Here is a 16036-nt window from a genome sequence, read left to right on the forward strand (position 1 = left end):
GGATAGAGAACCAAATAAGGACCTGATACCCTTGTTGTTCCCTCATAACAGTACGAGGTCAATGGGACACAGCTGGAAGATGTGACTGCTTGCACTGCACTATTTCCAGTGTCCACTTATTCCTTGACTAACTAAAGTGCTTACATCATTTCAAGTGATGTCATCAAGGTGTACCAACAATGAGTTTATATCAAAACATCACTTGAACATTTCTGGTTCTCATTAAAGCATTTTGCAAAAAAGAGAAATCAATTCTCACGAGCTTGAAGAACAAAGTTAAATGCTACTACGGACCAGTTCCTAAAGTTAGTATTTTGTTTTCCTTAGTTGAGTTGTAACTTTGTGATTGTTCTTATTGTATCTCCTAAACTGCTTAGCCAAAAGCGTAGATAAGGAACACTCTTGTAAAATCAGTAAACTCTCTGAGTTTATGTTGTGACTAGGATTAGTCATAAGTTAAAGTCTTTGTTACTAGAGAGTGACAAAGTGGATTGTGGTGAGAGTATCACAAGTTAGTCAAAGTCTTGGTAACTAGAGAGTGACAAAGTAACTTGTGGTGAGAGTACCATAAGTTAGTTGAGTTGAATCCTTTTTAATAGAGTTATTACAAAGTGGCTTGTAATAGGTGTTTACAAGTTAGTGAAGTTGAAAGCCTACAGGTGTAGGTCATGGTTTTTGTCCCCTTGAGTTGGGATTTTTCCACATAAAAATCATGTGTCTTATCTACTTACAGTTTTACTAGAATTCTCAGTATAATCTCATAGAGGACCAGGTACTCTACTGTTTGGTGAAATCATACAAACTAACAAAGCTGGTCGAAATGTTAACCCGTCATAGTTCGAACGAGGTCGAACTCTTCATTTTGGTAATGGCCCTTTGATATTAGGCTAGATTTATGTCATTTGACGATTGTTTTGCCTAAACTTGATTATGTTTCAATGCTCTAATATAATTAAATGATGAAAAATGAGCTCTAAATTATGTTGCAGGAATGAGGAGCTTGTATGAGGCCTTAAAGCTGTGATTGGAGCTACATTGAAGCAAGAAAGACCCCTAGGAGCTGAGTAAGCGAGAAGACGAGAAAAAGAATCGACCAAATGAAGGACTGGACTAGCGCGCCCACTAGCGCAACCGCGCTAGCCCAGATGGTCAAGGCAGAATGGTAGGCTACTAGCGCGGCCATTAGCGCGCCCACGTGCGCGGTCGCGCTAACCCAGTTCCAGAAAATAATTCTCAGGGGTAAATTTGGAAGTCTGGGGGCAAATTCACTTATCCTATAGAAGGTCAAGCTTGCCCAAAGGGGGTGTGTGCAGCTTTTGATAGCTGAGAGCAAGAAAAGGAAAGGCAAGAGGAAAGGAGGAGTATTCTACATCAAGTTCTTCTCTTCTTCCTTTTGTTTTTATGATTTGTAATGAATTTGATTATTGTGATGAACATCATTGTTATGAGTAGCTAACTCTTTTAATCTAAGGTTTTGGGTGAACCCGTTGTGGATGAACTTGTTGTTATATTAATATAGTTTTGAGTTGGTTGTTAATCTCTATTTGTTCAACTACGTTTTGATTTTGGTTAGTTGAAAGGATCCTTAATTAGTCGTTCCTATTTATTATGTATATGCTTGAGAGAGAGTGCATATTTAGGTAATTGTTTGAACAACATCACTCCCGGAGTATAGGCGAGAGTCATAACCGAGGGTTTAGAGGTTGGAGTAGAGATAACGATACCTCGGGTACGATCTAAGTGAGCTGTAATGCGAATCTAGCTAGCGTAGCTTGAGAGAGTGCGTTTAGTAAATTATCATAATTACTTGAGAGAGTGTTATGATAGATGGAGAGTTCACGATCGATAGACTTTTAAGCTATAAGAAACATACAACTAAGGAATTCAACAATGGGGGAAACCATTACCTTAGACTTTTATCCCAATTGTCTATAACTGCGTGTTAGTTAATCTTCGTTTATTAATTCTGTTAGTTGTAGTAGTGACCATAACACCGCTTGTTATTCACAAAGTTTGAGAAGGTTGACTAATAAGAATTTAGTACTTTAAAGGCTTCTCTTGATACGTTAATTCCTTGTGGGATTCGACATGGGGCATAATACCCCGGATTATATTTGCAACGCCCGCTTTGTCTTTTAATAGACACAGTTGAGCGTGATCAAATTTTGGCGTCGTTGCCAGGGAATTAACAGTATCATCAATTACGATTGAAAGAAGTACAAAAATTCTTAATGTAGTTAGTTTTCTCTATACCCAATTTTTACATCGAAATTTTTAACGTTTGTCAACTTGGTTGCACAGGTGCATGCCTAGAAACGCATCAAGAACTGGTGAAGTATTATCAGATCCCGAGAAAGTTTTCAAGGCCTTGAACTGAGCCAACCGAAAAAACAGACAACAACAAATAAATGACCCATTAGAAACAGCAATGGGAGATCACGAAGAACACCCAGTTGTACCAATAGCTCCAATGGCACCTGTTGTGCCCGAGGCGGCTCACTATGACTGGGCACAACCCACAACTGAAAATTTGGCCACCTCAATTTTAGTCCAGCAAATACAAGCTGGATCATTCCAAATCACGAATAACATGTTGCATTTGTTGCAAAACAAGGGACTATTTTCGGGGACACAAGCCGAAGATCCTCAACAACACTTGAAATTTTTTATGTCAATCTGCAAAACCCAAAGGCGGCCTAATGTAACTCTGGAAGCAATCAAATTGCTATTATTCCTATTTTCAGTGATAGGAGCTGCTCAGACATGGTTAAACTCACTCTCCATAAATTCCATAACAACTTGGGAGGAGTTAGTCAGGCAATTCGTGAACAAGTTTCACCCCCCAACAAAACCGCGCAACAGATTGATGACATTTTGAGTTTTAAACAGAGACCAACGAAAATATTGCATGAAATATGAGAGCGTTTTAAAGGGATGCTGGTCATATGTCCGCACCTTGGCATTCCAGATTTGGTGTTGGGACAGCGGTTCTACATAGGATTGTCAGATAGCGTGAAGAACATTGTTGATGCTTTAGCTGGTGGAGCATTTTTGAGTAAAATATAGAGAGAAGGTCAAGGTCTTCTTGACAAGATGGCGCAGAATTTGGGATGGATAAACAGAAATGCACCTATCACTCTAGTGGTGCACTCAGTGTCTCTAGATCCATCCAATTCAATGGCTGAAAATATGGCCATCTTATTGACATAGATGAGCATACTCACCAAAAAGGTGGAAGAGTCAGGGCAAAAACAGCAGGTACATATTGTAGATACTACTAATGGGGGCGTGTGCACATCTTGCATTAGTCAGCCAATTGGTAACCAGTGGAATGCAGAACACGATTATCAGCACTACCCTGAAGATATGAATTATGTGTCTAATTATGGAGGTTAGAGACAGGGTGGTCAGAGTTGGGGTCAGTAGAATCAGTAGTACAGGCCATCCCCATCACAATTCAACAGTGGGAATATGGGAGGTATGAGACCCCCCAACAATATATCACCTTACCCAAGGCCACAGGGATACAATAATAAGAATCAACAGTAGGGGTATCACCCTCCTCAGCAGCAGTATAGTGGAAGGCAAGAAGATGGGTTTGCTAGACTTGAAGCAATGATGTAACAGGTTATTGGGTCTAATGCAAAGATTAGTGAGAGAGTAGATGCACATGATTCAGCGATCAAGAATATTGAAATGCAGATGGGCCAAATTTCAATGTCTCTAAACAATCGCCCTCATGGAACACTACCTGCAGATACCCAGGTAAATCCAAAAGATCAAGTCCCGAAGCAGCTGATGGTGGTGAGCCTACGTAATGGCAGAGATTTGGATGTCGAGCAAGAAAGGTCTCGAGAATCCAGAGAGGCTGAGACACTCATATCAGTGCCCATTGAGTTGGATGAATCAACGAAACTGACAGATGTGACAGTCCAGCCTACCTAGGAAGAAAGTAGCATTCAAATGGAGACCGAGAAAGAAGTTGAGATAGCACAGGAACCAGTGGTTGATGTGGCAGCTGATAAAGATCGATCCCAAATGATTGGGAAGAAGAGACCTCCTACACCCTTCCCTCAGAGGCTAGCTAAGTACCAAAAAGAGGAGCAATACAAGAAGTTCTTGGAGATGCTAAAACAAATCCAGGTAAATATTCCTTTAATTGATGCTTTGAAAGAGATGCCTGGGTATGCAAAAATGATGAAGGACTTAATGTCCCGAAAATTTGATTTCCAAGATTTGGCCACAGTTACTCTTACTCAAACCTGTAGTGCAGTGGTGACTAGACCAATTGCGAAAAAGTTGTCTGACCCAGGGAGCTTTACAATCTCATGCACTATTGGTGATTTTGCCTTTGCTAAAGTATTGTGTGATCTAGGGGCCAGCATTAATCTTATGCCCATGGAAATTTATAAGAGGCTATATATTGGAAGAGCTAGACCCACCTCTATGTTGTTGTCGTTGGCTGACAGGACGGTAAAGCGACTCTCTAGTATTCTGGATAATGTGTTGATTCAGGTAGGGAAATTTGTGTTCCCTGTAGATTTTGAAATCTTAGACTGTAAAGTGGATGACGAGATTCTCATATTTTTGGGAAGACCCATTCATGTCCACGGGTAGAGCTTTAATTGATTGTGAAACTGGGGAGTTAAAGATGAGGTTGAACAATGAAGAGATAACATTCAACGTGCAGAAATCTATGAGGTGACCAAGTGAATTCTCCAATTGCTCTCTTATTGATGTCGTGGATGTAATCGTAGAGACCGATGATGAACGGCTGACTATTGAAGACCCCCTCGCCGCGTGTATAATGAATTTAGATGAGGTAAAGGGAGAAGAACTGGCTGGATGGGTGATGGCATTAGAGGGTATAGGGTTCTGGGATAGAAATCTTGAATTTGAGCCCTTGCACTTGGAAAACAGAGAAACTCCTCCAGCCAAGCCATCAATCGAAGAACCACCAAAGCTGGAGTTAAAGTCATTGCCAACCCATCTCAAGTATGAGTTTTTTGGACCTGACTCCACATTACCTGTTATTATCTCATCTAGTTTGTTAGATATGCAGGCTCAACAACTTCTACAGGTACTCAAGGAGTGTAAAACTGCCATTGGATGGACCATGGCAAACATAAAAGGGATCAGCCCCGCATACTGTATGCATAAAATTCTACTGGAAGAGGGACACAAACCTTCTAGGGAACACCAAAGAAGGTTGAACCCCAATATGAAGGAAGTGGTGAAGAAAGAAGTGATCAAGTGGTTAGATGCGGGAATCATTTTCCCAATTTCTGACAGTAGCTGGGTTAGCCCAGTTCAATGTGTACCTAAAAAGGGTGGCATAACGGTAGTTAAGAATGATAACAACGAATTGATCTCTACAAGAACTGTCACAGGCTGGAGAATTTGCATGGATTATAGAAAGCTAAATCTAGCCACCTGGAAGGACCACTTCCCACAACCTTTCATTGATCAGATGTTAGATAGATTGACAGGGATGCCACACTTCTATTTTCTAGATGGATACTCAGGGTACAACCAGATTTCTATTGCCCCGGAGGATAGGGAAAAGACTTCATTTACTTGCTCTTACTGAGTGTTTGCCTTCAGGATAATGCCATTTGGACTTTGTAATGCGCCTACAACATTCCAACGGTGCATGATGGCCATTTTCACAGACATGGTATAAGACATTATGGAGGTCTTCATGGACGACTTCTCAGTGGTGGGAAATTCGTTCGATGAATGCCTAGCAAATTTAACCTGTGTACTGAAGAGGTGCATCGAGACGAATCTAGTGTTGAATTGGGAGAAGTGCCATTTCATGGTACAAGAAGGAATCGTCTTGGGGCACTTAGTGTCGCGTAAAGGGATTGAGGTGGACAGAGCCAAAGTCGACGTGATAGAAAAACTTCCACCTTCCACATCAGTCAAGGCTATTCATAGCTTCCTGGGACACGTTGGATTCTACCGGCGATTCATCAAGGACTTTTCCAAGATCGCCAATCCCCTCTGTAAGCTGCTCGAAAAATATAACCTATTTATGGTTTCTGATGATTGTAGGGTGGATTTTGAGGAACTAAAGAAGCGGTTAGTCACAGCACCGATTATAGTTGCTCCCGACTGGGAGTAACCGTTTGAACTCATGTGTGATGCTAGTGACTACGCTGTGGGAGCCGTGTTAGGACAGTGCAAGGATAAGGTAATGCACCCTATTTACTATGCAAGTAGGACGTTGAGTGGTGCTCAGCAGAATTACACGATAACTGAAAAAGAAATGTTGGCTGTTGTGTTCGCCTTTGATAAGTTCAGGTCTTACTTGATCGGGTCGAAGGTTATCGTGTACACAGATCACGCAACCATTCAGTATTTAGTTGATAAAAAAGAGTCCAAGCCGCGCCTAATTCATTGGGTGCTGCTTCTGGAAGAGTTTGACTTGGAGATTCGTGACCATAAGGGCATGGAGAACCAAGTCGCTGATCATTTGTCACGCCTTGAAGGTGCTGAAAATGCAACTGAGTCTGAGGATATTCTGGAAACCTTTATAGACGAGCAGCTGCTAGCCACAAGTATGGAAGATGTGCCATGGTATGCTGATATTGCAAACTATTTGGCATGCGGCATTGAACCATATGAACTCTCATATGTTCAAAAGAAACGATTTTATCGTAACTGCCAAAACTACTACTGGGATGAACCGCATTTGTTTAGAATTTGCATTGATAACATGATCCAGAGATGCATCCCCGAGATAGAACAATGTTCTGTTTTGTAGGCTTGTCACGCGTCACCTTATGAAGGACATTTTGGAGGAGTTCGGATAGCAGCGAAGGTGTTAGAGGTCGGGTTCTACTAGCCAACAATCTTTAAGGATGCTCACCAATGGGTAATGGGTTGCAACGAATGCCAAAGAACGGGCAACATATCCCGTAGACATGATATGCCAATGAATCCAATTCAGCAAGTTGAGGTATTAGATGTCTGGGGAATTGATTTCATAGGTCCCTTCGTCAGTTCTTACGACAATAAGTACATACTTGTTGCGGTAGATTATGTATCCAAATGGGTGGAAGCTGCAGCATTCCCACCAATGATGCAAGAGTGGTGGTGGGGTTCTTGAAGAAGAATATATTCACCCGATTTGGGATTCCGAGAGCCATCATTAGTGACGGGGGAACACACTTTTGCAATCGTGTCTTTGAGAAGTTGCTGGCTAAATATGACATGCACCACAAGGTGGCGACCCTGTATCACCCTCAAACAAGCGGGAAGGTAGAGGTCTCAAACCATGAGATCAAGAGTGTGCTTACTAAAACTGTAAACTCCACAAGAACTGATTGGGCAAAAAAGCTTGACGATGCACTCTGGGCCTATAGGACTGCATTCAAAACACCTATTGGTATGTCACCGTAGGCCTGTCACCTACCTGTGGAGATAGAACATCGAGCTTGGTGGGCACTAAAGCAATTGAACATGAACCCTGATGAGGCTGGAGAAAATCGACTGACAAAGTTGCATGAGTTGGAGGAATTCAGATATCATGCCTTTGAAAGCATGAGACTCTACAAGGAAAGAATGAAGAGGCTGCATGACAAACACATTGTGGACAGAAATTTCAAACCCGGAGACAAGGTATTATTGTACAATTCAAGGTTGATATTGTTTCCTGGTAAGCTTAAGTCCCGATGGTCTGGGCCATTCAGGGTGACCGAAGTGTTCCCGTCTGGGGCTGTGGAGATAACCAGTAAAGATAGCACTAACACCTTCAAGGTTAATGGACAATGACTCAAATTGTATGTGGGGATGGATAAAATGAAAGAGTTGTCTGTTATACTTCTCATTGAACCACAAAGGTCGATCGAGCCTTAAATGCGCTTGATCTATGTCGTGCCATGACGTTAACTAAGGCGCTGGTCGGGAGGCAACCCGACGGTAATAGTAGTAGTTAATTGTGAGTTTTTGAAAATGTTAACCAATGCAGGTGACAATGGGCGGGTGATAAGGCAATCGAAAATGGAAAAATTAGGTGAAAAGTATAAAAACGAATTCGAAGCCCAGTAGTGCGGCCGCGCTCATGAACGCGCTACTGGCCGCGCTACTAGCGCGATCCCGCTCTTGAACGCGCTAATTTGGCAAAACATTCTGCATGGACCGCGCTACTAGCAAGATCGTGCTAGTGGCCGCGCTAATTTGGCAAAACTTTCTGCTTTGGCCGTGCTAGACTAGCGCAATCGCGCATTTGGCCGCACTACGAACGCGCTATTTAAGCCCTTATAACTGATGATTTTTCACTTGTTCTAATTTTTTTTATGATTAAATTTCCTCTTTTTCTTTAGTCTAAATTCCCCCCCCCCCCATCTAATAACCCACATCTAACAAACCCTCCCCCCACCAAACCACACGCCCTAAAAACTTCAAAAACCCTCCCCAATCTCTCACAATTCAATTTCTTTTCTTCTTTAGCTCCCCTATTCCAGAAAATTTTCATCTCTTTCAAGTTTCTCTAAGTCTCCAACAACATTCCCCTTTAACCCTCTTCTCTACTCCTCACTCTCACTACATGTATGTTACTCTTGTTTCAATTTTCTTTGTTTGTTTTCACATAATTTTGCAGATTTTTGTGTGTTTAAGTGTGCTTTCTTTTTTATGGTTATTTTTTTTATTTGTTTGTTAGTAGTAAATTTGGTAATAATTATTGTAGTATTTGTGGGTGGTGCGAATTGTAGAGTGTTGTTTTACTTGAATTGTGACCTTTGGAAGATTTGGTAGTGGGTTCATGTTGTAAATTGCTTTGAATGGGTTGTGAGTGCCTAATGCCTACAAGGTGTTTGTGAAAAGGACTCAATGAGTGTAATTTATTATGTAATTGTGACCACATATGCGTGTGAAGTCTGAGTAATCGCAGTGCGTCACAATTTTTGGTGTTGGGAGGTACTTATTTGTTCCCGTTTTTCAGGTACCATGGCTCCATCGAATAAACGCCGCACCACCGGTCCATCTTCTAGCAGAGAAGCCAGCTCATCCAGGACATGCGAGGCTGCCACTAAACGCCCTTTTGATAATAACAAATTTGTCTCGGCTAAAGCCCAGAACCGTTTTGCTGAGAAGGCTTCGAAAAAGCCAATTCCTGAGAGGGGTATTGACATCCGATCGCTCCAGCGAAATTGCCCTCACATGTACGATGAGCTGATGAGAACGGGGCTACAAACATAGATTAATGAGCCCGGTGAGGGTAATGTAATGTTTGTGAGGGAATTTTACGCCAACGTGCCTGAGCATGACAATGACATCGTCACAGTACGACGGAAAGCGGTGAATGCCTCTGTTGAGGCGATAAGGACAACATACCAGCTACCCCCTCTTATGATTGATTATGATGACTTTTATGAGTATGGTCGTAACCCAACACATGAAAAGTAATAGCGATTCTTTGAAACAATCTGTGCACCGGGGAAAGATGTGGTTTGGATGCAATATGGTGAGAAGTTCCACTCCTCCGCACTCACTTTTGAAGCAAAATGCTGGCTGTATCTCATCAACAATCGTTTGATTCCATCCCACAATACTACAAAGATAAATGGGCCCAGAGTTGCTTTGATTTGGTGCTTCGTCAATGGACACAACTTCGACGTGGCTAAAGTAATACATGACGAGATGTTCATCGGCAGCCGAATAAAAAGGTATGGATTCTTCTTCCCTTCTTTAATAACTCAGCTTTGCAGGGATGCTCGAGTGCCCGAAAATCTAGCTGCAGATGGGCTCATAAAAAAAGGACAGCAAGTTTTGAGCGAACAAAGTAACCATGGGTAAGGAGCTAGCAGCAATAGAGGAAGAGAGTAGTGGTAGCTCTGACAACTCAGACGACGAGGATGAAGAAGCAGAGAATGTGAGGGCCGAACCTCAGGCCCCAGAGCACGCTGTAAAAGCTGCAGTACCATCTAGGGCATCCACATCTTCACAGCCACGCAAGAGCACCCGCATGACCAATTTGGAACAAGATATGGCTGGGTTACGTACTTCAGTCACAGATTTAGGTGCCCATGTTGAGGTGGTGGCTGACAGGTAGGTGAAGTCTGAAAAGAAGTTCTTAGGTTGGTTGAGAGCTCTGGGACGCGCGTGCAACATGAACCCAGACACCATCTCTGACCAGGAGTGAGCCTTCAGGGAAGTACCTCTACCTCACGTGCGTGGCCGCGCTAACCCAGTTCCGGAAAATAATTCTCAGGGGTAAATTTGGAAGTCTGGGGGCAAATTCACTTAACCTATAGAAGGTCAAGCTCGCCCAAAGGGGGTGTGTGCAGCTTTTGATAGCTGAGAGCAAGAAAAGGAAAGGCAAGAGGCAAGGAGTATTTTACATCAAGTTCTTCTCTTCTTCCTTTTGTTTTTATGATTTGTAATGAATTTGATTATTGTGATAAACATCATTTTTATGAGTAGCTAACTCTTTTAATCTAAGGTTTTGGGTGAACCCGTTGTGGATGAACTTGTTGTTATATTAATATAGTTTTGAGTTGGTTGTTAATCTCTATTTGTTCAACTACATTTTGATTTTGGTTAGTTGAAAGGATACTCAATTAGCCGTTCCTATTTATTATGTATCTGCTTGAGAGAGAGTGCATATTTAGGTAATTTTTTGAACAACATCACTCCCGGAGTATAGGCGAGAGTCATAACCGAGGGTTTAGAGGTTGGAGTAGAGATAACGATACCTTGGATGCGATCTAAGTGAGCTGTAATGCGAATCTAGCTAGCGTAGCTTGAGAGAGTGCGTCTAGTAAATTATCATAATTACTTGATAGAGAGTTATGATAGATGGAGAGTTCATGATCGATAGAGGCAACTAAATCGAAGCTATAAGAAATATACAACTAAGGAATTCAACAATGGGGGAAACCATTACCTTAGACCTTTATTCCAATTATCTACAATTGTGTGTTAGTTAATCTTCGTTTATTAATTCTGTTAGGTGTAGTAGTGACCATAACACCACTTGTTATTCACAAAGTTTGAGAAGGTTGACTAATAAGAATTTAGTACTTTAAAGTCTTCTCTTGATACGTTAATTCCTTGTGGGATTCGACATGGGGCATAATACCCCGGATTATATTTGCAATGCCCGCTTAGTATTTTAATAGACACAGTTGAGCGTCATCAAGTATCACAAGTTAGTCAAAGTCTTTGTAACTAGAGAGTGACAAAGTGACTTGTGGTGAGAGTATCATAAGTTAGTTGAGTTGAATCCTTTGTAATTGAGTTATTACAAAGTGGCTTGTAATAGGTGTTTACAAGTTAGTGAAGTTGAAAGCCTACAGGTGTAGGTCATGGTTTTTGTCCCCTTGAGTTGGGATTTTTCCACGTAAAAATCATGTGTCTTATCTACTTACAGTTTTACTAGAATTCTCAGTATAATCTCATAGAGGACCAGGTACTCTACTGTTTGGTGAAATCATACAATCTAACAGAGTTGGTCGAAATGTTAACCCGTCATAGTTCGAACGAGGTCGAACTTTTCATTTTGGCAATGGCCCTTGGTCGTAGGGGTGTTATTTCGAGTTGGTTGAAATGTAACCCGTCATAGCTCGAACGAGATCGAACTCTTCATTTTGGCAATGGCCCTTGGCCGTAGGGGTGTTATTTTGAGCTGGTCGAAATGTTAACCCGTCATAGTTTGAACGAGGTCGAACTCTTCATTTTGGTGATGGCCCTTGGCCGTATGGGTGTTATTTTGAGCTGGTTGAAATGTTAACCCATCGTAGTTCGAACGAGGTCGAACTCTTCATTTTTCAATGATTAGTAGAGAGTTAAATGTTCGAGTAAAATATTGCTTTATTTCATTTATTGGAGTATTGTACATGTCAGTTTCATACACATCGGAGAAGTTTTCTTGTATCTAGTCCCTTCATCGTTCGACCTGGAGATATCATCGGCAATCGGGGCGATAAATTATACTTTGAACTTTGAGACGTCCCCTTCGTTGCCTCGTTAAAACCTCCCCGAGAAAACCTAATTGGGACAAAAGCCGGGTGAGGGAAAAAGAGTACGACTTAAGTGGCGTCATTTTTCAGAAGTGGAAATACTTGAGGTGGGTGATATTCCAGTTGTTTTATAGTAGTTTTCCCTCTATTGTTTCTAGTTGGAATGCCCCTTTACTTGTCGCCGCTGTAATTTTATATGGTCCGTCCTAGTTGGTTCCTAATTTCCTTCTTTTTCTTTGGCCGCTTATGTTTTGGACTTGAGGATGTAGTCTCCGACTTTAAGCGCACGTATTTTGGCTTTCTTGTTGTAGTACCTTTCCGCCTATTATTTTTGGGCTACCATTCTTACATAAGCCATATCTCTCCATTCCTCTACTTCATCGAGGTCCTGTATTCTGTTTTCGTCGTTGCTTGATCCACTTTCGTTGGAGTATCTAAGGCTAGGTTCTCCGATTTCAATGGGTATAATGGCGTCAGTCGACAGACCAATGAATATGGCATTTCACCTGTGCTGGTCTTAGGCGTGGTGCGGTAGGCCCATAATACTTCTGGTAGCAGCTCCGGCCACCGTTCTTTGGCGTCCTCGAGCTTCTTCTTTAGTATATTCAATATTGTTTTGTTAGAGGATCCTACCTGACTGTTGCTAACTAGATGATATGGCGTGGAGAGTATCCGCTTGATGCGCCATTTGTCAAAGAACTCGGTCGTCTTTCTTCCAACGAACCGAGGTCCATTATCGCAGCTAATTTCTTTGCAGATGCCGAAACGGCATATGATATTTTTCCATATGAAGGCGATGACTTCCTGTTCACTTATTTGGGCGAACGCACCTGCTTCCACCCATTTGGAAAAGTAGTCAGTTAAAACTAAAAGGAAACGTGTCTTACCTCGACCCGTCGGGGGAGGTCCGACAATGTCCATTCCCCATTTGATGAACGGCCATAGAACGGTGACGGAGTGTAGGAGCTCGCCCGCTTGGTGAATCATTGGCGCGTACTTTTGGCATTGCTCGCAATTCTTGACGTACTCCACTACTTCTTTTTTCATAGTGGGCCAGTAGTATCCTGCCCGAATGAGGCATCTAATGAGGGCTCGGTTTCCTGTAAGGGCACCGCAATGACCTTCGTGTACTTCTTTGAGAACACACCTTGTTTGATTTGGTCCCGGGCATTTGACCAAAGGGCCGCCGAACGTCCTTTTGTAAAGATTGTTGTTTTTGAGACTATACCTGGCTTCCTGCATTCGAAGCTTTTTGGCTTCTTTTTTGTTTTGTAAAGTGTTCCTTCCTGCAAATATGTCATAATACGGTTTCACCAATCCCAAGTTAAATTTATAGAATGTACCTCTACTTGGTCTATTGACAAATGGAAGAGGGTGACCATATTTTCCTTGGTGATGTTTTTGGTTGCTGCTGCTAGTTTGGCGAGGCCATCTACTTCGATGTTCTGTGTACGCGGTATCTGATCGAGTTGGCATTCGTTGAATTATGGCAGCAGCTTATGGATTTCGGCTTGGTATTTCTGTAGCCTTTGTTCCATGATTTGGAAAGTCCCAGTAACTTGATTAACGACGAGTTGTGAGTCGCACCTGAGGACGACTCGCCGTGTACCATATTTGAGGGCCAGTTTCAATCCTGCAATTATGACCTCATACTCGGCCTCATTGTATCGGGGCACCATATGGACTGACGAATTACTTCGCCCGTAGGGACTTCGAGTACGAGTCCCAGTCCAGATCCCGATGCATTAGATGCGCCGTCAGTGTAGAGGACCCAAAGGTAGGGTTGCTCAAGATAGGTGCAGAGTGCTTCTTGCTCGACCTCGGCAATATTTTGGCACTGAAGTCGGCGACGAATTCGGCGAGTACCTGCAAATTTATCGGTGTTCACGGCTAATAGGTGATATCATGATCGCTTAATTCTATGGCCCATTTGGCTAATCTTCCCGACAGTTCGGGCTTATACAAGATACTCCTAAGGGGAAAGGTCGTCACCACCGATATGGGGTGACATTGAAAATATGGTCTAAGCTTTTGTGAAGCTACGACCAACGCTAGAGCCAGTTTCTCGAGGTGGGGGTACCTCGTTTAGGCATTAATCAAAGTTTTGCTAATATAATAAATCGGGGATTGTGTACCTTTGTTTTCGTGGACCAGAACTGCACTCACTATGACTTCTAAGACGGCCAGGTAGATTAGAAGGCGTTCGTCAAGGTCTGCTTTAGCGAGTAGTGGCGGTGAGGACAAGTACGCTTTTAGCTTTCTCAGGGCCTCGATGCAGTCTGAATTCCACTGAAGCCCATTGTCCTTCCTTGGTATGTTAAAGAATTTATGGCATCTGTCGGATGACCGCGAGATAAACCTTGACAGGGCGGCTATCCGGCCCGTCAGTTTTTTACCTATTTTTTGCTGGTTAGTATTTCAGGTATTCCTTCGATGGCTTTGATATGGTCTGGATTGACCTCGATGCCTCTTTGTGATACCAAAAAACCAAGGAATTTCCCCGAGGTTATGCCGAAGGTGCATTTTTCGGGATTTAGCTTCATTCCATACTGCCTTAATATGCTGAAGGCCTCTGTAAGGTGGTCAATGGTCTTCTTTCTTTTTGGATTTGATCAGCATATCGTCGATGTAAACCTACATTGTCTTGCCGAGTTGGTCTTTAAACATTTTTGTGACCAATCTCTGGTATGCTGCCCCCACATTCTTTAACCCGAATGGTATGACTTTGTAGCAGTATGTTCCCTGGCGGGTGATGAAAGTGATTTTTTCCTGGTCTTCTTCCTCCATGAGTATTTGGTTGTAACCCGAATACGCATCCAAAAAGCTTAGTAGTCTGTGCCCTTCCGTTGTATCGATGAGTTGGTCGATATGGGGCAATGGAAAAGAATTTTTCGGGCAAGCCTTATTTAGGTCTGTGAAATCAATGCACATCCGCCATTTCTCGTTTTTCTTTTTTACCATGAGTACATTTGCGACTCATTGGGGATATTTCGATTCTCTGATAGAACCGTTGCTGAGTAGCTTATCGACTTCAGCGTTGATGGCCTCATTTATTGCGGCATTGAATTTTCTCCTCATCTGTCGCACCGACGGAGATAGTGGGTCGACATTCAGCTTATGCGTGGCGATGTCCTTTGGATTCCTAGCATATCTGAATGGGAGAAGGCAAACAGGTCGGGCATTGTTAGTTAAAAATTTACGGAATATACCTAGTTTTGAGAGGTTGTGTCCGATATAGGCCTATTTTATACTATCGTTGCTATCTAGTTGGATGGGGTCGAGATCCTCGATGGTTGACTCGGCGGCCTCTACGATGTCATGGTCTTTAATAATGTCTGTTTGCGCGTTAGGTTTGGTTCCCGACGCTGCTAATTGCTATTGTAAGCACGTGATTTTTGCCCTATGAAAGAATTACTCCCAAAAAATTCAAAATAAAACGATTTTTCCTTGGTGTGCAATTTTTGAATTTTTGTGGTATTTTTGTATAATTATTGTATTTTTATCTGTGAATGTTTATTTGTTTAAATTAATAAAAATATAAAATATGTCGCATTTTCATTTAGTATTTAAGTTTGTTTTACAAAAAATGAGAAAATCATAAAAAATAATGTATGTTGCATTTTAGCATTTAACGTCTAAATTGTGCGATTTTATCGTTAATTGCTATTTAAATGTGCGATAATAGTTATTGGGAATTATTTAGTATTTTTGATAAGTTAATTTAGTTTATAACTTAATTTAGAATTTTAGTTTTATTAATTAGAAAATAGAATAAAATAGAGCAAAAAATATAAAGAAAATCGAAATTGGGCCTCTTCTCCAAATTTCAAACCACAGGCCCAAAAAATACTCAACCTTCCCCACGACCCAGTCCATTTCAAACCGGGTCGACCCAGTCCATAACCCAAATACCCAACACCCCTATTATCTTACATTTCATAAAAGAAAACAAAAACAAAAACAAAAGAAAAACCTAAACCTAAAAACTAACCATCCGCCCCCCCCCCCTCTCTTCTTCTTCTTCCTCTCTTTCTCCTCCTACCCCAAGCTCCTCCTATGGCAGCCCT

General features: G+C 42.0%; 1 protein-coding gene across 1 annotated transcript; it reads left to right on the forward strand.

Annotated features, from left to right (window-relative positions):
- Positions 1-3963: 3963 nt before the first annotated feature.
- LOC107795407 (uncharacterized) lies at positions 3964-4617 on the forward strand. The gene has a single exon (XM_075247979.1). The coding sequence runs from the start codon at positions 3964-3966 to the stop codon at positions 4615-4617; it is 654 nt and encodes a 217-aa protein (XP_075104080.1).
- The last annotated feature ends 11419 nt before the right edge of the window (positions 4618-16036 follow it).

The sequence above is a fragment of the Nicotiana tabacum genome, chromosome 3 (genome assembly GCF_000715075.1).
Source record: "Nicotiana tabacum cultivar K326 chromosome 3, ASM71507v2, whole genome shotgun sequence".
Classification (NCBI taxonomy): Eukaryota; Viridiplantae; Streptophyta; class Magnoliopsida; order Solanales; family Solanaceae; genus Nicotiana; species Nicotiana tabacum.